The sequence below is a fragment of the Tachypleus tridentatus genome, chromosome 6 (genome assembly GCF_004210375.1).
Source record: "Tachypleus tridentatus isolate NWPU-2018 chromosome 6, ASM421037v1, whole genome shotgun sequence".
Taxonomy (NCBI): Eukaryota; Metazoa; Arthropoda; class Merostomata; order Xiphosura; family Limulidae; genus Tachypleus; species Tachypleus tridentatus.
In genome coordinates, this window is record NC_134830.1 from 16,113,839 (window position 1) to 16,141,320 (window position 27,482).

The following is a 27,482-nucleotide window of genomic DNA, read 5'->3' on the forward strand; positions in this document are numbered from 1 at the left end:
CTTAGGAGGTCACATACGATATTTTGAGTTTTAAGTACCAGTTTTAACGTTTCGTACCACATCTACTCTATCTTTACTCATATACGCCATTCAGAAATGAAAACGTTTTTACTGAAAGGTAGTTGTGTAGACTAAACTATTCCTGCGTCAAGAGTTGGAATTGAACAATTATTATGGGGTGTACGACAAGTATAACAGTAATTATTCTTCGCCGGCTTGTAAAATTCACCACAACTAATAAAAATGTTTATCTTTCACTATGCAAGAAAGCGTCTTTTTTGTTTGTTCCTTTTTTCCTTGTAAAATATCTTTTACAAATGTTGCTTTTTTGTCATAAAGAAGAAATGATGTTCTGTTGCATAATATATAGTTAAAATCCGCAAAAACGGAACAATATGTAGTTTATACGAACACTTGAGCCAATATTAATTTGATATTGTTCCATTACTGTAAATTTAAACTTTATTTTAGAATACTTTACAGGGGATTATGTATTTACCTATCATTCGATTGGTTTTTTTTTTTTCCAATTTACGACCAAGATTCCAATACATTTAATTTGTATAGAATTTTTATATCTTTGCGCATGTGTATTTGTGCATTTATACTTTTACTGGTCTGAACTAAATGTGGTGGTTTTCAAACGTTATTACTAAATGTAAGTTTTTGAGAGGTTGAGTCTTTTGTCTTTTGTCTTTATATGTATATGTATATTTACAACTGGATGTCAGAAAGCTGTATTTCAAATAATGTATTGTTTTGAGGTTAAAAGTGTTTCAGGTGTCTTTTTTTCATCGTGAAAACGTAGCCAACTTAAACACGAAAATTTATATTTGTGTAAGGATTTTGTTTCGTTGAATTTTAGCTTTTCGTAAGTTACTGAAATATTCAAGGAATTTGCAAATTGTAATGGGCCTTGACATAAAACTAGCTCACACTAGTTTTTACATGCCATGTCTAGTGCTGATATTACATCAGTTTAATTCTAATCAGTTCTATAACAAGTATAATATAAATTCTATTAGTCCAGTGAATCTAACCGTGTTAAAAGTATACTTTTAAGTTTGAGTGTGTTACAAAATTTATACATCAATACGTATGAATTCTAACATTATCAATAATTTGTAACCCAAGTTTTCTGTAGACATTAGCCTAATAATCGTTCTCTATTTTTGTTAGTGTCGCGTTTACGTGGGTCATTTATATTGCCAGGAGCATAAAAAACATTCCTGTGTCTTAACAACACATAGCAGTTACTTGTTATTAACAGTGGATTACTGATTAATGAACTTCATCAATCACCACCATTTACAGTGGACAAGAAGGCCAAAATACGAAACGCTAAACATTTTCAAGTTACAACTACAATATAAGCGAACATTATAATACTAGTCGTGTGAAAAATTAATATTTTCTTTCTTCCAAATGTTATATAATACGAAATTTCAAATTAAGATATTTGTAAAAAAATATAACTACAGGTTTTGAGGATAATTTAGCTGATTAGACAAGAGTGGCTGGATGGAAGAAGACAAAGGGTTATTACAAAATACAAATTGAGTTTAGTCAAACTGGATTAATGCCACAAGTGGTATACCTTAGGGCTTTGTCTTAGGACCTTTCCTTTGTTCTTTTTGATCTACATCAATGATGTACATAAAGGAATAGTCAATAAATTAATTACATTTGCAGATGATATTAAGGCTTTGGGTGTTGCTAGCTGATGATTTACAAAAGGATTTAGATCATTTAGTGAGTGGGGCAAATGAATGGCAGGTGGGTTTTAATTTATAATAAATGCAATATAATACATGTTGGTTATTATACTTTGAATTATAAATATAATTAGGATGGGAATAGCCTTAACATTGTGAAAGAAAGGGATTTTAGTGTGATAGTTGATCAGTCTCTAAAGCCATCTAAACAGTGTGCTGTTGCTAGTGGTAGGGCAAATAGGATTTTAGGTTGAATCTACAGAAATATTGAATGCAAGTCTAAAGAGGTTATAATTTCATTGTTTAGGTAACTTTTTAGGCCACATTTGGAATATTATGTCCATTTTTGAGTTCCTTACCTTAAGAAAGACACTGTATAAAAACAAAAAAAATGTTTAAAACTAGTTTCAAAAGATTTGCAAATTAGTGTTGTTTTTTTGGTTTTGATCTATAAGTTATAACTGTGAAACTAGTCTACTGTTGTAAGAGTAGGAAATCAAAAATTGGGCTAAGTCTTTTCTCAAATTACTGGAAACTTGTTTTTCCTAGACCTTAAAAAGGCTTTATTGCAGTCATAGCCTAATTATGTGTAATTGATTACAGATTATGCTCTTATAATACTGTTATATGTGATATAATAAAATGACTGATATTAGTTTATTCATTATGTTATTGTTTATTGATACTGAATATTATGTTTACATTTGTCATTCATCACCTTGTTAAATGGCTAGCAAAAAATTAACTGGATTAAAAATACTGCCTGACCAGCATTTGCAAGTAATCAGAAGTTTGCAGGTGTTTCCAATAGCAACTGTTTTCAATTTTTAATTATTCCAAATATCCAAGTATTGAAGTAATCAAAATATTGCCATTATGATTTTTTCTTATGTTTTTCATTTATTTCAAGTTTATAGGCTTTTGGGACAAGATACCCTGATGGTTATTGACATTGTCTCATAATTCAAGGATCTCTGATTCAGTTTTCATTACCTCAGAATATGCTCATCCATTTACCCATAGGAACATAATAATTGTTTCTTTTTTTTTACATTATGGCAAAAGTACTGGGACAATCTGCCACCATTCTTAATTATGAAATGCTCATTAGAGGGAAGTAAACTTGCCATCAACACTCACCACCGACTTGTGGGATACGTTAGTGTAAAGTGTTAATTTTCTGTTTTTTAGGAATAGTTGTTATTAATTTATAGCTTCATAACTCTGTTCTGTAATGTTGATAATGGGGAAAAGTTACTAATTGTACATTGTTACATTGTAATTTCTAATTTGTGTGAGTATATTTTTTGGTATTAAACAAATTTAACAGTTTTTCCTTTACACTATCTATATATCACTTATAACTCACCTCTAATTATTCTTAATTTGTATTCTTTTGGAAACTGTGGTAAGCACTGGCATATCTTTTAACTGCAATCAGTTGACTATTTTTATGATTGTTATACTAACTGATTAAGCTAATGGAAACTCGAATGAATAAAAAATAATAATGAGAAATCATAGTGGCAACATTTTGGTTACTTGGATAGTGGGAATAATCAAAAGTAACTGATGAAATGGTTGTTTTATATAACAATTAATATAACTAATGCTTATAAGTAGCTGATAACCAAATGAGCAAGGGGACTGGCTCATTTCATATTGGAGAAATAATGTTTACTATAGTTTCAAATGTATCAGTTGTACTTACATGAAGCATGGTAAACTTTTGGTAAATTGTATTGGTCTGTTGTATACAAAGAATCATGTGTTAAAATATTTTTACTCAAGGTGTATCTGTGAAATAGCATCAGTCTGCCTCAGACAGATAAATTGGAACACAAGTGATGTTCATATGAATAATAAAGGTACTTTTGTCCATTGTACAGCTTACATGTTGCATTAATATGACTGCTGTAATGCATAGAACGTGTATCTAATCTTTTTCACAATCCTTGAATATTGTATTTGATACCTACCACAACCTATTGCAAAATTGGCAAGGTAGGGTGAACTGAATGTTGATCTCTGATATCAAGTACAAATTATCATGTGCACTTTGACCAACTGTGCACATAAAGTTAATTCAAGTTAATCATTTGGCTCTGTCTCGTACTATTATAAGAACACTTTTTTTCATTTAATTATATAAAATAGTAATTTTTATTTTCTAATTTCCTATGTTTTGAGTTTTATCTAAAATTAAAGGTTTACAGAGTCTCTTGAAAATTGGCAAATAACACAAGTATGTTTTAGAGGATAAAGGCTTATGTTTCCAATACTGCCTATAAGCATGTTTAATTTTAGGATGACTTAAAAGTCCCTTTTTTTGGATTGGTTGAAAACTCTGAAAATGTTTGTATTTTTATTTGTTAAGAACAAAAAGCAATTTTTTTTTAGATGGACAGAAATATTTTGTAAATTTTGGTATTGAAACGTATAGGAAACATCTTAAACAAAGTTTCTTCTAAAGTGTATGCATGTCTGGCTATGTAGTAAACTTCTTTGTGTCCTAGATGTTACAACCACACCACTCTCAACTTTCTTTCTCTCTTGTTTTTCTACATCACGTCTCCCCTCGGTGGGCTGAGCAGATAGCCCAATGTGTCTTTGCTATAAGAAAAACACAAACACATTTTCTACATCAGTTCCAACAGTTTAGTGTGAATTCTTCCCATCTGAGTACCTATATCCACGTTGCATTCAATCAAATATTTCCATGAATGCAGAAACAAATACTCTGCTTTAGTAACATGTTAACATGATCTTGAGTTGGGTAAATACTATAGTTCATACTCCAATGGTAAAACAGTGTTTTTAACACTAACTGTAAAATATGTAGGTATTTTTTTATGTACGAGGGCTGTTAAAAAAAATACGCGGACTCTTTGAATTGCGCGGCTCCAGTTGGTTCCAGGGGAATCCGCTTGGTGTCGCTAGGTTCACACAGATCAGCTGATTACGACGCCATTTCCCGATTGCAGATATCTTCATTTGTGTATTAGCTACGTGGTTTTAAGTGAAGTGCGATTTTTTCGTTTGGCGGATTTCAGAATGAATGACCTGAAGGAGCAACGACTTGCTGTGAAATTTTGTGTTAAACTTGGAAAATCTGCGACTGAAACTTTTGCTATGCTTAACACGGCTTACGGTGATGTTGCTATGAAGCGTACGGCATGTTTCAAGTGGCATGAATGTTTTAAGGATGGTCGACAGTCCATTGAAGATGATGAGCGTCCTGGACATCCTTCCACGTCGACAAAATCAACACCCTGGTGCGGGCAAATCAACATCTGGCTGTCAGGGAGCTTGCTGAAAAGTGTGGGATATCAGTTGGATCTTGTTACGAGATTTTGACCGAAAAATTGAAGATGCACCTCGTTGCTGCAAAATTCATCCCTCAGAACTCGTGAGTTTTTGGGCAAACACTCGATCACTGTTCTTCCCCACCCCCCACTCACCTGACCTTGCTCCTTGCGATTTTTTCTTGTTCCCCAAACTCAAAAGACCCTTGAAAGGAAGAAGATTTGAGACGATTCCCGAGATTAAGGCAAATGCGACGAAGGAGCTGGAGGACATTACAAAAGAAGCGTACCAGGACTGTTTCAACAAGTGGAAACACCGTTGGGTTAAGTGTGTGCGTTGGGGAGGAGAGTACTTTGAAGGGGTCCCAGACCTGTAACTTCTAAATGAAGTACATTTTGTTTTATGACGTCGGTCCGCGTATTTTTTAACAGACCTCGTAGTGTTACAACATTTTTACTGCCATCTGGTCATTTTGCAGCTTTAGAATGCTAAACAAGAAAGACAGAAATATATATATATAATATTGATATCCGTTATGATTTAAGAAGCACAGAAGTTAGCTTAGTAATAAGAAGGCCTGTAAAGTGTAAGCTTGCCCAAAAGGCAAAAAAAAATATATGCTAGGGGTTCTAATCTGTTCAATATAAAGACATTTTAGAGAGAATGGTTGATCTTAGAAGTGAAACTCTGTCTGTGGTGAGATTTATGATGAAATCCTGAATAAACAGTAAAATATAATTTTGAGTTGTGATTTAATTGTCATTTGTAAAGAGTTTTCATTTGGTGAATTTAAAATTCCTAATATTTGGAAATTGTTTCTGGTTTTTAAATGGAGATTGTTAGTTAGACTTACAAAATCAGTTTGATTTACTTCATTTTTGGATTTTTTTTTGCTAAGAATATTTCATAAAACCATTTAGAAAGTTTAAATTTAATAAATAATGCTAAATATGGACTTAAAAACAAGTTCTCTAATCCACTAAATATGTTTAGTTTTTTTTAATTAATGTATTTTTTCTTTTTGCATGAAGTCTATAATTATGTTTGATATTTCGATTTTAGATAAAGTCTTCAGTAAGGTGCTACACAAAAGGTAATAGTTGTGAATTCTTAAGTATTTTGTAGAAAACTAAGCAGTGGGTGAAAAATTGGTTTATGTATGAAAATAAAGATTGGTTCTAAATGGACATTTTACTGTGTAAAAGAATGTCTTAATCCATTTGAGGACTTTTATTTTTTTTATTTGTTAGTGATATAAATTTTGGGAGTGTAATATTTGGCAGTTTAATATTAATAATAAGATATTAGAAAGGAGGTATCCTGGGAATCAAAATTTCAAAGGGATTTTTTTTTTTTGAATTAGAGAGGTATTGGTGTTGTGTAAAATGAGAATGATTTACCTTTAAGTCAGAAAGTGTTAGCTCTCACAAATGATCACAGTGGGTTTACACCTGACACATGATCAAGAGCTCATAAATTGTTTATATTTATTAGATATAAATGTTCGTGGGAGTTTTTGATATTAGGAGAGGATTTTCAGGCATTTCACTTGTTACCTATTTACTCTGGTAGCTGCCACTCAGTATTCTTCTGGACAGTGACACTGATACCCATTGGATGCAGAAGTGGTCTTTAACCATACATGGCAAAATAAAATATTAAATATATTCATGGCAGGTTATGGGATCCTTGTGCAGTCTGTCATGAAATGTGCTACTGGGAATGGTTTTGGTGTTCCTGTAATTAATAAGTTCTGTGGTGATGATCTTTAGGCTTAACAACTTATTGTAAGACTAATTTGTGTTTATATTGTTCCCTTTTGCCATTTTTATGGATTCCATTAACACTCCTACGAAAGTGTTTGATTTGATTCATCAAATGAAATGGCAATTTCATTTAAATACAGATTTATTAGCCTAATATTAATAACCTTTCAAGTTGCTCTGGGGCCTATTAGGCCCCACTTTTCGTAGGAGTTTTAATTAAAGATGATTATAAGAACATTGAATAAGAAGACTCTGTAGAGATTGGAAGTTTGAACTAGGAGGGTGCAGGGTGGATTGGAAAATAAAAATGGTTTATGAAAATTATTTTTTTATTGGTTTTCCAGTGAGACTGGGGTAGATAGTTTCCTGTAAAAACTAAACTAGATGTTACAGATGTTGTGCTTGATGTTGCATAGCCTATAATACATACTGGTACTATTCCTACAGTTCAAAATTTAGATGAATTAATTGTTCAGAATTTTTCATTTACAATCAAACATTTATGAGTCTTAATAAAGTGTAAACTTATATGACCACAAAATTACATTAACTGAAACTAGTTCGTTGTTTTCCAATCCATATCTGGTCAAGCAGTGTTTGCTAGGAGATGTAAAAATTGAATTGTGATTTTGTGTAGAAGCTGGGTGATTACTATAATTTGCTAATCAAACAATTGTTTCTATTCCTGTTAATAATTTTGACATACAAGATTCACCTTATAGTCAGCTAACCTCATCAGTTCATTATACTAGTCTTAATTTTGTCATCAGTCTGTATAATCAGTCTGTGTCCTAATTAGATGGGTCACATTCATCTAATTCAACCAATTCATTGGCCTCTGTTCTGGTTTTCTTTCTTAATTTAGCCCATCTAATTTCTACAATTTCAATAAAGATAATTTGTTATGTACTGTGTATAATACTATACTTATTAGTACTACTATCAAGCATAATATTATTGTCACTGAATTAGACAACTTTCATTTATCTAACATATTTCTCTCTGCTATAGTTCTCAAGTGGTCTGCAAGCTGTCAAAATTCCTTAATACTTAACACTGCTCTCCTATGGGACAAGTTACAAATTTCCTCTGATATGCTTGTCAGCTCTTTAATGCATGATTCTGCATTTTGAATTTGAATTTACTGTGACTCTTTAATAATTAATAGTTCTTGCCAATTGGGTATTCTTATATTTAATGGGGTTCCTGTATACTTAGTTTTACTTCTAAAACTTGATCATGAGTAGAATATTGTCTAGCCATCCAAGGTATCAACTATTCCTTAGTTTAACTACTTTAGTATGGTAGTCAAATTGATGTATGTTTGATTTAGGACATATCACTGATAAGTTAAATTCATCTTTTACATTGAACAACCAAGTTCCTGGAGTATTTGTTTTATAGAAATGAAATGGCTTAGGATAGTCACTCTGTTTTTGCATAACTTAGCTATTCTCTACTTAATTCTTGCAAACTACATAATTATAAGTCATAATGGTTACTGAATATATTTCTGAATTAGGGTTGCATATTCAAATAAGATCTTCTTTACATCTCAAAATATCTTTTTCCATCATTTCTAAAGAAGTTTTTGATCACTTGAAACAATAGTTTATGGGTTTTCATTTTCTGTAGTTAAAGCTAAAGAGCAGTTTAACGTTAATGGTGAGGGTACCATTCTATACAATTCAAACATTCTATCTGTTGTTTTCAAAGGTATTTCTATACAGATCCTTAGAATATCCCTTACTATGGCTGTTTTTACATCAGCCCATGTATAATGCATCTAAACCTGCTCACAATGTATAGGAATTACAAACTGTAAGTGTGGGGTAACCTTCTTTCAATTTTTTCTAATACTCTCTCTAATTGACTTGAGAATATTAAGTATGAACTAGCATTCTATCTGCATATAAATACAGTCTTTGTCCTAACTTAACTAACTCTTTACTACTTCCAACCATAATGATAGCTACTGTGATTTATTCTGGAAATTAACATTTCAGTTTCTACCTCATGAAGCTTGGTCTGTCTTATGCTGGTATGTATCAAGGCATTAGTAATATCTGCTGGAGTTCTAGGTAATTTTTTAATATCTTGATCATGTAACTCAAGTGTCTCATTAAATGAATTCATCATATTTGCCTGTTCTTCTATTAAATTAATCATTTCTCTAAATATATGTCTATTTCTACATGCCATTATCCACTTTGTAAATCTATAGATGAAAAGTACTTACTACTACCTAACCTATCTGAGGTTTCTTTGATATTAGGTAATGGATAAATGTCTTTGACTGTTACTCATTTTTCTTCTTAAAATCCACACAGAACATTAACTTTCCATCCCTTTTAGGAATTAATATAACTGGAGATGTATATGGACTGCAATTGTCCTCTGTTATTCCTTGTTTAAGCATTACTTTTACACATGCTTTTTATTTGACTGTGTCCTTTTCTGGCACTATAGGGTCTCTGTGCTATAGACTTATTATCATTCAACACTATCTTGCATTTTATCTTATTTTTATGACCATTAGGATCAACATCACCCATAAATATATCTCGATACTCTTCTAACAATGTTATTAAACTTCAGTTATGCATCTTTCCCATGTTTCCTAAGATAGAATCTCAATCTATTTTACTTTCTTGTGGCAGGCTCTTTGTGTTCCCAACATTATGTTGTCTTACTGCAGCTAATGTGTTTCTGCTACTAGTATATGCTTAGGTAGTACTGCTTTTTATTCATTTACATTCAACACTTTCATAGATGCTGTGTCTCTCTTGGACACTTTACTAATACAAACAGTGGTATAAACTCCTGCTTCTTCTATCTTGAGTTTTTAAACTAAAACTTCTACATTACACTTAGTCATCTACTTTAGCTACAACAGTAAGTTGACTTTTCACACGCATTTCAGTTACTTTAAAGTACTCTTTCAAACACTTGTTGGAATGCTCTGTTATTTGTTATGCATAAATGTAGTGTCATCTGAGGGGGGGGATGAATTTACTATTTGCTTGTTTAAAGATATATTCTTTATTTTGTTTCCCATACTCTATTATCACATACTTTGTTTTCTTATTACTTTCACTATTATCACTCCTTCTGCTAGATTTAGAACTTCTATATGCATTCCTTGTCACTGGATTTCAATTTGACACCTGCTATTCGTATCTTTCCAAACTTGTCATGTATTGCTACGGTTTGGTAAATTAGTGCTTTTGATGAGTGATTGTTAGCCTTGTTAATATTAGCTACTTTAATTAAGTCTAGTAATGTGTGGTGTATTCTCCTCATTAATGTGGGTGTAAGCTACATTACTCAGTAAACTTTGCTCATATTGAACTTTAAAGTGTCTTGAATCATAAGTTCATTTGAGTGTCTGTAGGCTTTGTAATCTATTTTCCAGTTTTGGCAACTTATGCCCAAACACTCAGACTATCTCACCTTGTTGCTGAGTTAAATTATATATCTGTGTTAAAATTGTATTTTGTGTTTCTCGCTTTATATTTTCTGTTGTTAATGTACATGCTAGAAACTGACAATATGCAGAGTCATGCAATTCATCATAAGCCCTGATATAACGTTTTTCTTCTCCTGCAATTCTTAGTCCCAAGGTACCTGTGAAAACAAAGCCAAACACATTTCTAAATAATAAAGCATGTTCAAACTCAAACACTGCCAAACAAGAAGCAAAGGTTCAGTAGAGGAGTATAGAGAGAGTCACATGCATCACATGAGCATACCATGTTGCCATTGGTTAATAGATGACATGATGATTTTCATGAGAGATATGTTGGAATATACTACTCCAATATGTGCAGCATGTGTAAAGAAAAAATTGCATATAGAGGGCAATACTGAACAAGAATAGCTAATCTGTGAGAGGAGGAAAGTATTGATCATATGTACATCTTCAGTATAGGAAAAATTATAACTAAGTGTCTGTTCTTTTGCTTTAATAACTGCAGACAGTTTTTTGGGCTGCAGATCTGGACAGTTTTCTGTAATTTGCTGCATGGTCATTTATCTCTTGTTTCAGAAAAGTGGCAGTCTTTCTTCTGTCCCAAAGGCCACATAAATAAAGATACTTACATCAGTATTATTGAGTTTAGGTGTTCTGCTTCTTCCTTTCTTATTTTCGAATTTACCTGTCTCAGTCTCATGACCTGGGGTATACTTGACAGCATTTGGGAAGCATTGCAAGTCTTCAGCAATTTTTTGGAGAGTTCAACCAATATCATGTAAAGCTTTTATGCAAACTCTTTGCTTTAATGACAGTTCTCTATGTTTTTTTCATGCTATAGCATTACAGCATAACATAATATGTAGTGTTAAACTTTGTTTTTATCAAGCTTTTTTTTTGTGTTATTACATTGATTTCTTCTAGTATATACGGATATCATATGCTAGCTCCTTGCTGTATAGTTAAAACACTGCTTACAGTACCATGACAGTTATTTCAGACCTTAAATTTGATCAGTGTGTTCATTCACGCAAAATCATTGTGATGTGCTCTTGGTATAAATATATGGGAATTCTAAAGAATAGTAAGTATTCTCACCTTTGCTTATTCAGTTGTTAACAGAGATTTCTGAAGCATTATCATAATGTTGAAATTTACATTCTGTAATAGTGTGGAAGAGTTAGACCCATAAAATGGAAAGAGTGGCAAAATATTCTGTCACCCTAACACTTGCTGGTACAGGATATGCATATTTGTGTGTGTGTATATAATCAAGTAACAACAATGTTTAACTTCTCCACTCTCGCTGCATAAATATTTCATTTTTACAAGGATGATACCAGTTAAATTAATATGCATTGGCATAGTGAAGAAGGAAAGTTGACTATGTCCTAATTTATCTTGTGTATCTACAAAGAAATTTGGATGTGTTAAAAAATAATTTGTATTAAATATGTGTTTGTGAAATGCCAAAGTCATTCTAACTGACTCTGATAAGATAAATGGCAGGGTGATGTTAATGTGAAGTACAGTAACACTTTTGTCCATTATATAGTCCAATAGTGCATTTGTATATACGTCTAGAACCTCCAAAATGAATATTTACAGACTTTTTAGTGTCCCTTTGTATCTGCACTATAAACTGTTGCCAACTCACCATTGTAGGTAAAATGTATAGTTAATAACTTTGACATCAAATACATCATATCGTGTTGAGTGCCACTCTTTTAAGAATCGTCATGTTCGTGCTTCAACCCCTACATGTGCACGTAGGGTTAGCTTTCCAAAAGTTAACTGTTTAACAATGTAATCAGATTGTGAGTAGTTTTTTAGGTGAAAGAAGATATTTCTATTGTTATTCATATTTTGGATTAATTAGTATTGACAGTATATTCCTAAATTAACCTGTATAAGCCAAAGTTAAAATAGCATTAATATGTTCTGTAAATTATTGGCTCAGTCATGCTATAATCCAGGAATTTCACAGCCTATATTTTATTTCTAGTTATGGGTTTGATACGAAAATGAAAATTGTTATTAATTAGAATTAACTAGTTATAATTACCTATGATCCTATCTATAAAACAACTGTAGCATTGTATTCTAGAGACAGCTGGTATGGGTATTAAAACTTTAATTAATGAAATACGGAACAGTGTTTAGGCCTTCTTAGGTTATCTTCATGTTAACAAAGAGAGTATGAAACTGACTGTTGCTGGGCACGTTTTTAGGGATGAAGGTGTGAACAGGTACAATGTTATAGGGGGTGTTACAGTTAGATGTTAGGTTATTAATTAATATAGGTATGAAGGTGTTCCCTTATATTGTTTTAATTTTGGTTTTAGTTGTTGTATAAGTAGAGCTTCCTTGATTTTGTGTTTGTTTGTATTTGTTTCCTTGCTTAGTATTTGGGTGTTTTATATGGTTATACTGTGTTTATTAATTTTCAGTGTTCGAAAATGTAGGAAACTGTTTTTTTGTGTTCTTTGATCCTTATTTCCATCCTTCTGCTTGTTTGTATCTGATAATATGTTATTCTTTTTTTGAATGTACTCATTTGTGTTCATTATTACTATTGCAATGTCTTTATCTGTTTTTTAGAATTTTGATGTTGTTGTCCCATATTAGGTTGTTTATAGAATTAATATCTTTCTGTGTAAGGTTATCTTTTAGCTTTCTTTTCTGTAAAATTATGTTGATAGTTTTGTGTGAAAATTCCATGAAAAAGTGAAGGTGCTGTTTTAGAGTGTTTTGAGGAAATAGATTGTTTTTAGTTCCACCTGGAAAGATAGGTGGTTGGTTTTCATTGGAATTTCTGTCAATGTTGTTTTCTTTCCGGTGGCTGATTTCCATTGCTTTGTTGGTGTGTTTGGTTTTTGTAGAATAGTTTAATAATCTCCTGGCTAAGTCTTCCAGTCAGGCTTTCATTTTTATGAATGGAATACTTCTTGATGTTATTCAAAGTTGAGCCTTTTGTTGAGCAGATGTAACTCTTCAGTGCTTAATTGTCAATCATATCTGTTAATTATGAGGTTGGTCATTGGTTTGTCTTGGTGGTGTCATTTTTGTTGTTGGCACCTTAGTTGACCTACTTTTTTGTTGTGGCAGATCTTCTTTTCCTTGTTTTTCTTGTTGTTGATTGGACTTGTGTTGTATGAATACTTAAATGTTTGGTTGAATGCTGCAGTCCAGTTGATAGTCTAGATTCAATTTTTGTTTTTGCAAGTCATTCAGTTCTTTGTATTTCGAGTTTTATATAGCTTTTAGCAGTTTTTCTATAAGTTTTGGATAATGTTTGAACACTGTTTAAAATTCTTGGATACTTTTATTTTCACAAATTTATAGATTAGTTTTTCATTCCTGCACTTTTGGATAAAAGAATTGTCATTTATTCTGTTGATAATTTTTTAAATTTAAGTTTCTTAGTTCTGTTAGGATCACATGAGCATCTATGGTTTACAGTGGGGTAATGTAAATAAGTTAAGGCATAATGGAGGTATAATTAAAGTTTTAATATCCATACCAACCTTCTTCAAAATACATTTTTACTTCAAGTGGATTTCATGTCATCATGAATTGTAGCATTGGTTATCAGAATGCCTGTTTTTAAAACATCTCTTTGTTATTACATACACATTGCACTCCTTGTATTTTCATTTATTTTAGACATCACCAGTATGAAAAACATGTTTTTTTCATTAAAATTTTAACTTTTAAACAATTAAAAATTTAGTGTGTAATAAGTATGTTAAAAGAGCTGCAGCTCTCCTAAACAATAGTAACATTGATGAAAACAAATCCTTAAAGTCCAACACACTAACAGTGTGTCTGGAAGAAGCCAATGCTAAAAAATTCACTATGGTATCAGTTAGATAAAAGAGCTATAAATGTTTAAGGAAACCTTTATGCTGTTTAGGCTTTTGAAACTTTCTTAAGGCAACCATAAGAAATTAATGGAGATTCTTCAGAAGATTGAAGTTGACAAAGCAATTCTGAGAAGTCTAAATAATTTATAATGGAGTTTGTTAAGCAGCAGTTTGAATTGGCAGAGAACTTAAGTAGTTAGTTTATGGTTAACAGAAGCATATGGTAACAATGAGTGCTGTTAGAATGATTGATGAAAGATATAATTATTAATATGAAAAGAAACTAATAGGGAAATAATAGAATATCCAAAGGCAAAAATAAAGCTGTTGGATATGTATAAATACCCATGTCTGCACATATATTAAATATATATGTGTGTGTGTGTGTATGCCAAAAGTTGGTGTGGATAATGAGGTACAAAGAACAATAGAACTATTGTAGGTGATTTTTCAGAATGAGAGAGAACACTAAGATTGATTGATTGGTAACTGTACAATATATAATTTAGTGATATCAGTGGTATAACCTATTAAGTTCAACATATGATGTTGGTTCATGTTCCTTAATTATATCAACTGTATATTTTGGGTGTGTATTTCAGCCCTAATACATGTATGTTATCATTAAATCTTCACACAGACTATATCATTGTTTACTTTTAATCTTTTATTTTGCAGTAACATAATTAAACCAAACATAAATGTTGTAGTTTACAGTTTGGATGGATATCAATAACAACAACATTATAATCTAAAGACAGATTTATTTGTTAACTTGAAGCTTTATTCAGTGTTTCAGGGAGGGAAACGGAGCTTATGGAACTCTGGGAATTAGACATGAAACTAAAATGATTCTGATGTTTAATAAAAAGCAAAGACTGTTGTATTATATGAAATGTCATTGTTTGAAACATTTATTGAACATGGTTTTTTTGTTTAAGTGCTGTATGTCGAGGGTAAAACCTTTTTTTCTAACTTACACATATCTGATTATTTTGATAAACATATACTATATTACTGTAAACTTAGTGTTCATTATCTGTTTAACCCTTTAATTGCTAGTGTTTTAAACACTAGTAGCAATATCATGGAAATGTTTTGGTTTGCTGGTAAAGGATTTGACATGTGCTGTATCTGTTGTTTAAGAAGTAAATAATTCAGAACAAAGTATCAAAATTGGTAAAAAGAGAAAGACAGAAGTGGTTTAGTTATAAATCATCCTGCTCCATAACTTTTCATCCTTGACATCTATTTTCATTTAAATTGAGTAAGTATAAATTTTATGTTGTAATATTTGTAAGTCTGATTTTGTCAGTTGTATTTAAGAATGAGCAATAGCAACTTTTTGTTTTCTCTACTTTTACAGTTAAAGTGAGTCAAATCCTTGTACAAAGATGCCAAAAAAGAAAACTGGTCAGAGGAAAAAGGCCGAAAAACAGAGGCAGCGTCAAAAAGACATAAAAAATGCATCAGGTCTGAAACCATTAGCAGCCCATTCATGTAATGCTCATATGGTAAGTGTGCCTCCAAATTGGAATGTGCTGTTACTTGTGTACAAGTATAGTAGATTGTATACTGAAACACTGTTATAAGCTTAACATCTGTACTTATGTTTATTAGATGAAAATGCAAAAATAACTGTAGTAAAGCAAAACTTGAAGTAAAGATGTTTTTTTTACATTCCATTAATTCTTCTATTACAAACGGTAAATCTGAGACATAAAAATAGCATTTCAGATTTTTCTTCTCTGTCCCAAGCCTTTTATTCAACACTAGAAGTGGTAAGTGAGATAAATAACATGTTTAAGAATTTCAGACTATGACTGAAACATTTAAATGGAAAACTCATTCACCATGTTGCAAACCACACCTAATTTTATCTGAAATTATCCAACATTTAAATCACTTTAATTTATCAAATCTACACTTTAGTGTTATAATTTTTCTAAAGATGTTTTTGTATCTGTCTGGGATCAAATTATTATGTCTAACAGTTTGTGTAGATTGTTAAGTAATACAGATACATCAGAGTTTTGTTCAAGTTGAAAAGTGTCATTATAATTAAATGAAGATTGAAGTAAATTTACTATTCAGAAATGTTACTTTCCTCTCTGTACCACTGAGCTATTGCTTTGCACACAACTGCTGTGGAATTTTCAGCACATGACATGCATGAGCTTTGAATAAACTTTCACCATTACATGTGTCTATGTATTGCACCAGTCTATGACACAATCATTTTAATCCTATAAAGGAGATCAGTAGGAGGACAACATGAAACCTCCATATACAGTAATTTCCATGAGAACTAGCATATAATCATAAGTTCATAGTTTCCCTAGTCCTGCCTGTAATCAGGTGTGTTTTTCAGTGCTTTTGGATTTCTAATCTCTTTGGTCAGCTACCTTTATTTATTTAGTGCTACATTATTTTTGTCTGCATTGCTCTTTCATGCCATTGCAACTTCATTTTTTCTGTTCATCATATTTCTTCTTAGTGCCATTCAGACAACAGTTGCAAATAATAAACATTAATTCCCAAGTCTCAGTCATTATTTTTCTCAAATTCTCACCAGAAGCACCTTATATGTTCATGGTGCTAACATTCTGTAATTATACCTTTCCTCATTTAGAAAAGCAAAAGCCTGGCATTTAACAATTTTGAATTTCAATCTGTAGCCAGGTTGCCATGATTATAGTGGACAAATTAAATTATCATGATTTTTAGGACTGTGGTGAACAGTGGCATGAAACATGTTCACTGCTGATATTTTTTTAGACATTGTTACCATTATATTGCATATTTTAATGTAATCTCTTGTCAGATTAAGCTTATCACATCCTCTATTGCTTCTTTTTGATGTTGAATTTCAGTGGAGATCTTGCAGGCTGATGTTGATATCTGGCCTGCCACATTCTCTCCTGTTGCTGACATTACTGGGCACTTACATGTTCCTTTGCTTTTTCTTCCCTCAGGTTAGCTCCAGTGTACTGGTGTACCAGGCTCTGGTATTTTGGGTTTTGTCTTTTGATTTTTTTTCCAACTGCTGTGCTGATCTATTTTTATCTCAATGTCCCACATATGTTTATTAATAGTACCTCATGCATACAGTTGATTTCCTACTTGCATGACAAAAAGCAAAACAAGAGGAGGTAAAACACATATAAAGACATAAAGAAACAAAAAATAAAACTGTGCAACTAAACACTACATTCATTATTTATGGTGCCATTGTATCTCTCTAAGGAACAGTTATTTGATAGTGAATGCTTTCCTGAAATTCACATTAAGCATAGGAGAGCAGAAAGTGTTAAACCCATCCACTCCTACTTAGTACTCCACAACTGAGATGAGGTTTTCTACAAGACTACTTCAGATGTTGAATTATAGAAATGACATGACTGTTTTTGCACCTTTTACAAAAACTAAGAACAGACAACATCTCGTCTGGTCTTGCCTTTACACACGGCTTGTGCATGTTGTCTGTAGTCGTAGGCTTTAAGTGGGGACCCAATTCCCTATGTTCTTTATCTGCCCATTTTCCTGTTATTTTAGTGAAGCATGAGAGAACCTTTACTTCCTCATTCTTGTGCTACTTGGTTTGTTTATATAGAAATTTCTCTGTGGGTGGTGTCATTTCTCCTTTTAGATGAAGGGATAGAGTGTTACCTAGAAGTGTAGTATAAAACACCCCTTTGCAATATACCCCAAGTGTATCTTGGTGTGTACATCCAGTCAGATTGAACTTAGATTTGCCTTGGGAAGTGGATGAGAACTCCTCCTCTCTCCACCTGTTGCTATTATGTTTATTTCATGTACATATTTGACAAGACACAATGGCCTGAGGCTTAAACCACACTATACTTTCTCATGTTCTGCTTACCTTGGTAACATGTTATCATCAGCACAGGATTTTCTTTACATCCTTTGCTCTATGATCTCAGTACCAAAAAAAAATATTGTTGGGGAATAGTATTTGATGCAGTCCCCAGTGGATGTACTATTCATAGGTGACCTTTGGTTTTGTGGAAGTTGCACACTATTGGCTTTCTCTTTCTCTTGCTATTTCAGAAAGGAGCTTATCTTTGTAACTGATAAATTCTTTCTCTTTCACCTTGTCTGTGTGAGATTGTGGATCTCAGTGTTGCAAATAAGTAAGTAACATTTCTGAGGTTAGCATTTTTCTTATCAGAAATTTGGTTTTAAGTAGATGTCTACATCTCTGCATCACCTCCTTTCTTTCATCCATACTAACATTATGTTTTTGTTTGCCTCCTTAAGAATGAGGCCATGATCATACACTTGAGTTCACAGGGATTCTGTACATGAAGGTCACATTACTCTCTTGTTACTGTAGGGTTACTTTATTATGTTGATTATGTCCTAGACTGATGCAATACATGTAAGAGTGGGAAATTGTCCAATGTTTGTGGCATCTGCTGGAAATTCCATGGCTGTTCATATGATGAAATAGCATATATGAAAGAATAAATGAAATGATAAACAGAAGGATATAGCAGTCACTGTTTTTGGTGTTTGTGTACTTGTATATTAAAGAAAATAAACAGATACACTTTTGATAGTACCGTTATCTTTATGCAACAAGTATGAGTTTTGTATTTAACATACTGCTGTATTCTGTGAAATGTGTCTCAAAAATATTTTATTTTACAGGACTGTGATAAATGTGGGAGGTAAGTTTAGCTCCATTTACTTATCTATCTTGGTGCTAAGTTCATCGGTTTATAATATAAAGATGGTATTGAAGATTTATTCATTTTGTTGATATGAATAAAAGCATGAGGAAAAATATGTTTTTGTGGTGTATAAATTAAAAATGTTACTCGTCAAATGTTCTCTTTCAGGCTTGGAATAGAGATTTCACAGAAAAAAGTATGTGGTACATCATTTCATTTAAGGGCAAATTTCTCTTGTATTTTTTTAAATCGTTTAAGCAGAACAAAAACTTGCAATGTGTGTAACCCAGAAAAGAATTGTTATAAACATATAGATTTTATGCTATTTTGAATATGTATAATGCTTTACATATTTTGTACATTTAAGCCACCGTTTTTTTTTTTTACATATAGACAACTATTATATTTATATAGTTACACTCTCTGATACTATTAATTCTGATTTGAAACCAACTTTAGGCACATTTTACTTACACAAGTACTTATTTGTAAGTTTTGCAGTTTTATAGTTGCTCCATAAACAGTAGCTTTGCAATCTTGAAATGTAATACCAAGAACGGTAATGTACATGTATATCCGTTTTATACTGAATACCTTTTGAGTTATTAAAATAACTAAGGAAGTAGTATGCATGAAATAGATTTGCCCTTTTATGTTTTTTGTTTACAGTTTAGTCAGTCATGTGCACCAGAGTGGAAGTCTCTGTGACTAGGAATTGCAAAGTATGGAAGTACAGCTACGTCTTTAGTCCACTTGTCACAAGTACTGCACTGAAGTCTTTGTATAAACATTGCATCATCTAACACTGACAGTTGTCTGTGTTACAACAGTATTAGTAGTTTTGTTAGGAAAATTTAATGTCAACTTTATTAGTTTTCCACTCTCTAATATAATTTGAGCATGTAAAATGTCACACATAATACAGAAAAATATACATAGTTCCATATTTATACAGGACTTTCAATAATTTTAGTGACATTGGAAAACTGTTAGTAGTCCCGTTGTAAATGTTTCTTGTTAATTTAAGCTAATGATTAATCATTCAGACAGTAATGAACTATACACACACTCACAGTGTTTTATAAATATTCATAAATATTGCTATAGAATTAACTTTCCTGTATTGTATGTTATTTTAATTTTAATTAAATACTTGTCTCTAGTTACTAACTAGGGACAAGTATTTTGTACCTCATAATACTTTCTTTTTTGATGTTTTGACATTGTGAGTGTTAAATGTGAAACACTGTTATAATAGTCATTTAATTAGTTCCTATTGGCCATTCAAAATAAATCACAGTAAGGGTGGACTGTGTGTATTTTTCTGTTACAACACAAACTTTTCTTTACTGTAACCACACATTTCTGTTCTTCAAATTGTTGAAAGTAACCTCTTAATTTCATCATTCTATATCTATTAAAATATATTTTTAGTTAAGCACATTTAAATCTTAAAAAAAACAACAACAACAAAATTTGTGCAGGTGTGGGTGTCTTGCATGTAGCTAGTAATGTCATTGTAAAATGTATGTTTGACCTGAAGGAGGTTTCAGAATAGAGATCAAAATATCATTAGAAGAAACTAAATCACATCAGGTGGATTTACATCCATAAAAATATCCTAAGATTCACAAGACAATTTAAACTTATATTAACCCTTTTGCATTGGGTTACTGGTCAAAGACAATGTTTTCATGTTTATTGACTTTCATTCAAAATGTTATTGAACTGTTATTTTATGAATTTATTTCAATAAGTTTTGAATAAATTTGTATATTATAATTCAAACTTTAATATCATATGAGTTAATTTCTTAATTTAAAAGCAAATGTTAAAAGTTTCATATTTGTTTAAATCTAATTACTTTTAAGTTATTAAGCTTAATAAATTATATTTGAACATTATGGTATCAATGTAATTATTTATGATATTTTGGCTATTCAACTGTATATGTAAAACCTGGAAAAATTTGTTTGATATCCTCCATGTGCAAAATTTTAAATGTTTAGCAACCTATGTACAAGGGTTGTAGCTAGAAGAGATAATTGTTTGTTTTATTTCCATATTTATTGTTCTGTATTTTAAGAAAAATGAATTTTATTCATTGCATCAAAATAGTAATAATCTATATACCTATACAATGTATAATTGAAACGTGACTGAATATTACAAAATACTAGTCCACTAAAACACAACCACGACAGGGAAGGCTAAAAGTCAGTTTCATACTATTGGATACAGTAACATGAGTGCACATGTACTGTGTTAATGCAGGTTATGTCATGTTAGCTAGGCAGGACTGGAAGGACAGTATAAAAACAAATGATAAATATATGTAAAAATATATATAACATTATCAGATTTAAGCTGTTTAGACTAAACATTTGTATAATATGTAGTCATTATAGCACAAGAAAAAGCATAATTTATATTTATTTCCTAATTTTTATGATGGTTATGTGGTTGGTCAGTTGACAAACCCTGCGTAGTTTTGGTATAGGAAATAACATACAATATAAACTCTTACTGACAACAAATGTTTGAAATATATTTAGGAGATTTTTGAGATTACACAATTAATATTTGAGATTTTTTGGACAAGGAAAAGTTTTTTTTTAATAATAATAACATGAAATTTGCATTTGGACTAGTGGCGAAACAGACTTAATATTTTCCCAAAAACAAACTTTAGGAAAATCTTTCATTAAAAAATATGATTTTTTGGTGTACAAAAATTTTAATCTCCACTAAACATCTATCAGATTTTGTGAATATACACATGCTATATCAAAAGTTAAAGTGCAAATACTTAACATGTTAATGTGTAGATGAACTCGGGTATATTATACCAAGCTTGTTGCCAAAGGATTAATGAAAAGTGTTTGGAAGATGAAACAATAGAAAAACCAATATCTCTCTCTGCAAAGATATAATTTTCCATATCTTTATTTGTAATGATATATCTAATCAAAAACACCTTAGATATAAACAAAAAAAAAAAAAATAGTACAGCTGGAAAAGGATTGAACATGTGACTTAAAGGAATGAAATCAAAATTAGCAGCCAAAATGGTAGCTATATTTATAGCATTTATAATAATTTTATAGCAAATGTTTGTTCATTAGTTGGCTAAACAACAGTTTTTGTTCAACCTGAGGCATGATGGTGGGTGAAAAAAAAAATAAAATACGTTAAAGTAGTCTTGAAGTATTATATTCAATTGTCTGATGTATCTTAGTTTTCAAAAATACATGTCTGAAAGCTATTTAAATTTTTCTTGATGATGAGAAACCCAGTTGAAGTAAAAATGTATCTCAGAACGGCTGGTATGAATATTCATACCAGCCATTCTGAGATACATATTTAAATTTTTATTTGAATGCCTAATTTAATGAAAAGTGTGAGGTCTAGCACAGTTATTATTTGCACTCACAGAAATTGTGTGGGTCATGTTTATGACAGATGGTTAATGGGCTCTCGCTGTGAGTTTTGTTTTTAACATAGGATGGTGATTCAAATTACAAACAATAAAACCTGAATATTATAAAATGCATATGGAAAGCTTAACAGTGGAAATTATGAATATAAGATAATTTAAAATCTCAGAAGTTTATGTATTCAAAGAAGAAGAATAAAAAAGTATTGTCAATTTTATTTAATATTTTCAAATCTTCCTTCCACTGTACATTAATGATTTCATCATAATTAGTATCAGAGTAGAAAAGATAGGAGATAAGATATAAAGTTTTAGCAAATAAAATGTGTTAGTCATTTAGGAGGTCCTAGAAGCTACACAAGTGATATATGACAATCATAAGGTCAAAGGAAGTTATTTTATTCTTATCATGAAAATGACCTTTTACTCAGATTGGCTGTAGTAAAGTCAATGTAAATTTACAGATAAATTTTTAATAAAAAAAACTATTAAAAACCTGCTCTTGTGTGTGTACAAGAGACTACAGTACTTACTCAAAGTTTGCCAAGATTTTGAAGATACATTATGTAAATTTAGTCATATAACCAAGGGAGGTGCTTCCCTACCCATACCAACCCTTAAAGGTATTTGTATCTCCTCTCTCCATTGGGAACAGACACAGGCACAAGGAGAAACTACACTAGTTTTATGAGATAGACATTGCTGTATATAAAGTTCACCTGAGGAAAAAGATTTATACATGTTTATAACATTTGGATGTTTGGTTGACATGGATATTGTAACTATATACAGAACACTTGAATATTTGGTTAACATGGATATTGTAACTATACACAGAACACTTGGATATTTGATTGACGTGATATTGTAACTACATACAGAACACTTGGATATTTGGTTGACATGGATATTGTAACTATATACAGAACACTTAGATATTTGGTTTACATGGATATTGTAATTAAATACAGAACACTTACACGAGATCTTAGAAAAATTACCTGAATATACCTTATTACAGATGTATTCTAAATTAGTTCTGGAAGGATAAAATTAATATTTATTTCAGTTCTGCCATCAACATATTTAGTATGTCATATATATATTGTATATAAGAGGTTAGGCTAAAATTTTTAAATCTATAAAACATTTTCCATTGTAAACATAAAATTGGAGATGTTAAGTTCTAGTTTGGTATTTTTATAAACTTACTTTTAATTATTTTATTCCAATAAGGTAATGAAGATTATCCTGCTTTCCAGCATCTTTTATATTTATGTTAAAACTTGAAGGTAAAATATAATTAGCTCATCTCAAGAAACATTTATACTATATGATACAGTATGCTCTGTATTATGTATAATGTTTCATATAACTCTCTCAAACACTTTCAAGACTTCATGAAAATTCAGTTATATAATGTATATATATATATATATATGTGTGTGTGTGTGTGTCTATATCTAGACACACAAATTTGTTTTTCCTTTCTTTTAGATATTATATAATTTTAAATGTGCTATTAAGAATGTTGTTTACTATACTTTTAATGTTCATACATAAGGATTGGAAAAAGAAAGTAGAAACACTTAACCATAATAGTCCTCTGTTATTTCTTGTAGCTTATGAAACTGTACTTAGCATAACTTTCTAGTTAGTTATGTAAATGTATATCATGTTGTAACTAAGTTATGTATATAACTACTAACATTCAGGATGGCCAACCTGCTAGACTTTCAAAGAAACATGATAGTTGAAGTATTGCTGGCTGACTTCCTCTTTATCTGAGAATACAAAAATATTGAAATTTTTGGGAGGGACAGTGTCTTGGGGCATGACTGAAAAACAAACAACTCACTAGACCCCTACCACAAAGGGAAACAGCAGTTGACAATCATGGGTTATTGAGATTAATCTGCATTATGTTTGACTGCATAGAAATATGAGGACAACAGTAACATAACTAACTGTAGGTCTCCTATACCAATGAATGAGCATGTTTGTGTATTGCAACAACAGCAGTGGTTCTCGTTGTCAAAGGATACGTAGTTCGTTTATAGTCTTAATGTTTAATTAGCATATTCTTGTTTCTTTATTGTACCTGAAGATGTTTGGATATCAGTTATTGCCCATGATTTACTTTTATTATCCTGATGCAAATAGGTAGTTTCAGTATGATATTGCACTCATACATGTGATACTTGCATTATTAAAGAATGGCTTGTGGAACAAGAAAATGGCTTGAGATATAGAATGTTGTCAGCATTAAATCTCCAATTTTAACATTATTAAGCCTTTCTGGTCTATTATTGAAGACAAACTTTGCAGTTAATTTCCATTTTCTCCATCTCTTCAAAAATTAAAGACAATTGTTATATACTTTTATAAACATTCAAGAATTAAGTTGATGGAGTTTTGACTGCTTGTAGTGGACCTTCACCTTATTAAGTGATTTTTGGTTTGTTTTTCTAATACTTTTATCTAACCCCTCTGATTTTAATGAACTACTTTTAATAAAATTTGAAAAGTGAAAGTTTTTTTTTGTATTGATATTGGAGTATGATTGGAAGTGACACAAACAGAGAAAAAACAAGCTGGTACACATGTTAAGTTTTATTGTAGTTAATCAAATACTCTTTAGTAACTTAAATTCATAATAACTTAACAGTACATGTATAGGTATTACAGCATATGTTTGTTAACAATGAACAAATACTGTTGTTTTTGTTTTCACTATCATATTAGTAAGATCATTAGAATGAAATTTTACGACACTAAGTAAAGTTCTTGTTTCATTCGTAGCCAAATATTTGTGAATCCTTTTAGGCATAATTAAACAGTTTTCATTCCTAAATATTGTGCAGGATATTTTAGAAAATTGTTGGTATTGAAAAATGAATATTCATAAAAGTAAACATTGTTTTGGTAAATTGTCAGAATTATTCTATATGTACATAATATAGATATTATTAAAGTACAGAAATGCCTACCAAACGTTATTGTGAAACATTTTGATATTTTGAACTACAAAATTGCATTATAATGATAAGTTAAAAATTTTGTTATAAATATACATTGATGACATACATGTACAAAACTTCATTTTATATTTTAAGCTATAAAACCATATTAAGCTTTCTCACAACCTTTTTTTTTTTTCGGATTTGATCACAACCTTATTGTAAAGTAATAAAAATTTAAAAGGTTTGATACTTGATATTTTAGAATCTTTGTCCATTATATAATTTATTTCAGGACATACAATTTTCTAAAGTTTAGAATATTTATGGTTTCTTCTGTTAGATTTAATGATGCTAAATTAATACTTTAAATTGTTTATATTATATATTAAACTGAAGTGCCAAATAACTCTTTACAATGTTTAGTTTCTTTTATTGAAGTAATTTTGGTTGACATTTTAAAGACGACAGAAGACGAGAGCATTTTGCTATTTCTGTTCATCTCTTCAGCGACTTCCAATATGTGCTCAATGTGGTAAGTTCAAATCTGTAGAATCACATGAAGATATAAATACTAAATATAATGAGTAATGTCTTCCAAATAATTTAATTACAGCCACTGCATACTACGTAGTACTTGTCATTTGTACAACTCATATTGTAAAAGAAAGGAGGAGAAATATATACGATATGGCTCCTAAAAAGAACATATTGGGTTGAAGTGGTAGGTCATAAGATGGTGGTTGATCTCATTGAAGAAGAGCTTCAAAATCAAGTTAAAGTGACTTTATATTAAATAGTCAAGCATTGATAAGAGATGGCTACATTATATGTACACACACAACTTACATCTGTTAGTTTGATGTATTTAGTCTAATAACACTCTTGATGACAAGAAACTCGCATTTCCAAGATGTGCTCAGCAACAGTCAGTTGCAAACTCTCTTTTTGTTAACCTGAAGATGACCTAGGAAGGTTGAAATGCTGTTCTCTATTTATCAGTAAAAGTGTTAATACCCATACCTGAGATACATAGTCTAATAACATGTTATAAATTGAAAATGTATTAAGCAGTTCATATTTTTATTTATTTTTATCATAGTACATAATTGTTTTTGGAGTGAAATAAAGAATGTAAATATCAAATAGGTAAATGTCCTTGAAATCTATTTATCAAAAGGATAGAAGTTGGTTGAGAAAAGTTTGTGTAGATTTTAAGACATAAGAAAGGTTTATTTTGCAAAGAACTAGATTTAGTAATGTGTCACAAAGGTAATTACCAAAATAAAATATGCCTGTATCAGTTATAGTGAATAAAAGTATTGTAATTGACAAAACATAGGAAATCTAACTTGGAAGATTAACTGAAAATTGTATTCATTAGAATAATTGGATTCTTGGGTTTTTTAAAATAATGTCCAATAAGGTAGGTCATTCAATTATAAAGTCTACAAATTAGATTTAAAATAGTTTAAATGAGAGTTGACTTATTAAAAAAAACATAGTCTTATTTAGTCTTTGAAAAAATATACTCATGCATTTTGTTGTGAAAATCATTATCTACATATTATACATCTACAAATATATTTCATTAATACAAATTTTCTATTTGTTTTACATACAAGATGATAAAAGCCTTACTACATGCTTATGACTTGTAAATTATATAGTGTTATCAAGGATTTAATCTAGGATTTAAATTCAAGGACTAATCTAGGATTTAAATTCCACCTTTTCATATTCACGATAATATTGTTTGGAAGTATATCATCTAATTTAACAAACCTGAACCATAAATCTTTTATGATAAGTAGACCTCGGTTAAGCCATTGAATATGTGATAAATTTGTTACTGGGCTTTCACTCTGTTATTTTGGAATTGACTGATGGTTTTGTGAATTACTTAAAATTAAGCTTTAATATTCTGTAGAAGAAATAAAATATTTTCAAACACAACCATTTGTACTGTAGTTCCTTTGTTTAGCACAACAAATTGTTTATGTTCTGCTTTCTTCTGGACGTTAAAAATATAAATATTCTGTTTCCCACCATAATCACAAAATTATTATTCTCTTTAGGGCTTTTCTGGTTATATTGAATTTAGTTTCTAATTATTGTATACATATATATATATAATATGAAGCCTAAAAATGTTTAACAGGGAACATTTTAACTTTGAATAAGAGAAAACTGAAATTAATTTGGTAGAGCCACTACAATAGGCTATTATTGAAACATATTTCAGAATATTGGTAAATCACTTG

At 30.7% G+C, this 27,482-nt stretch overlaps 1 protein-coding gene across 5 annotated transcripts in view; it reads left to right on the top strand.

The window, feature by feature from the left end:
• The first annotated feature begins 500 nt into the window (after window positions 1-500).
• Noa36 (zinc finger protein 330 homolog Noa36) overlaps window positions 501-27,482 on the top strand; it is a 47,212-nt gene continuing 20,230 nt past the window's right edge. Inside the window, exons 1-5 of one of the 5 annotated variants that reach the window (XM_076503453.1) lie at window positions 548-658; window positions 6,084-6,114; window positions 15,492-15,639; window positions 18,800-18,819; window positions 25,683-25,753. In XM_076503453.1, the coding sequence (XP_076359568.1) occupies window positions 15,520-15,639; window positions 18,800-18,819; window positions 25,683-25,753 (211 nt within the window). In that variant the 5' untranslated portion in view covers window positions 548-658; window positions 6,084-6,114; window positions 15,492-15,519. Of the gene's footprint in view, window positions 659-684; window positions 872-6,083; window positions 6,115-15,491; window positions 15,640-18,799; window positions 18,820-25,682; window positions 25,754-27,482 lie in introns of those variants that run through there. The other 4 variants (XM_076503451.1, XM_076503452.1, XM_076503454.1 and 1 more) reach the window with 4 other exon arrangements.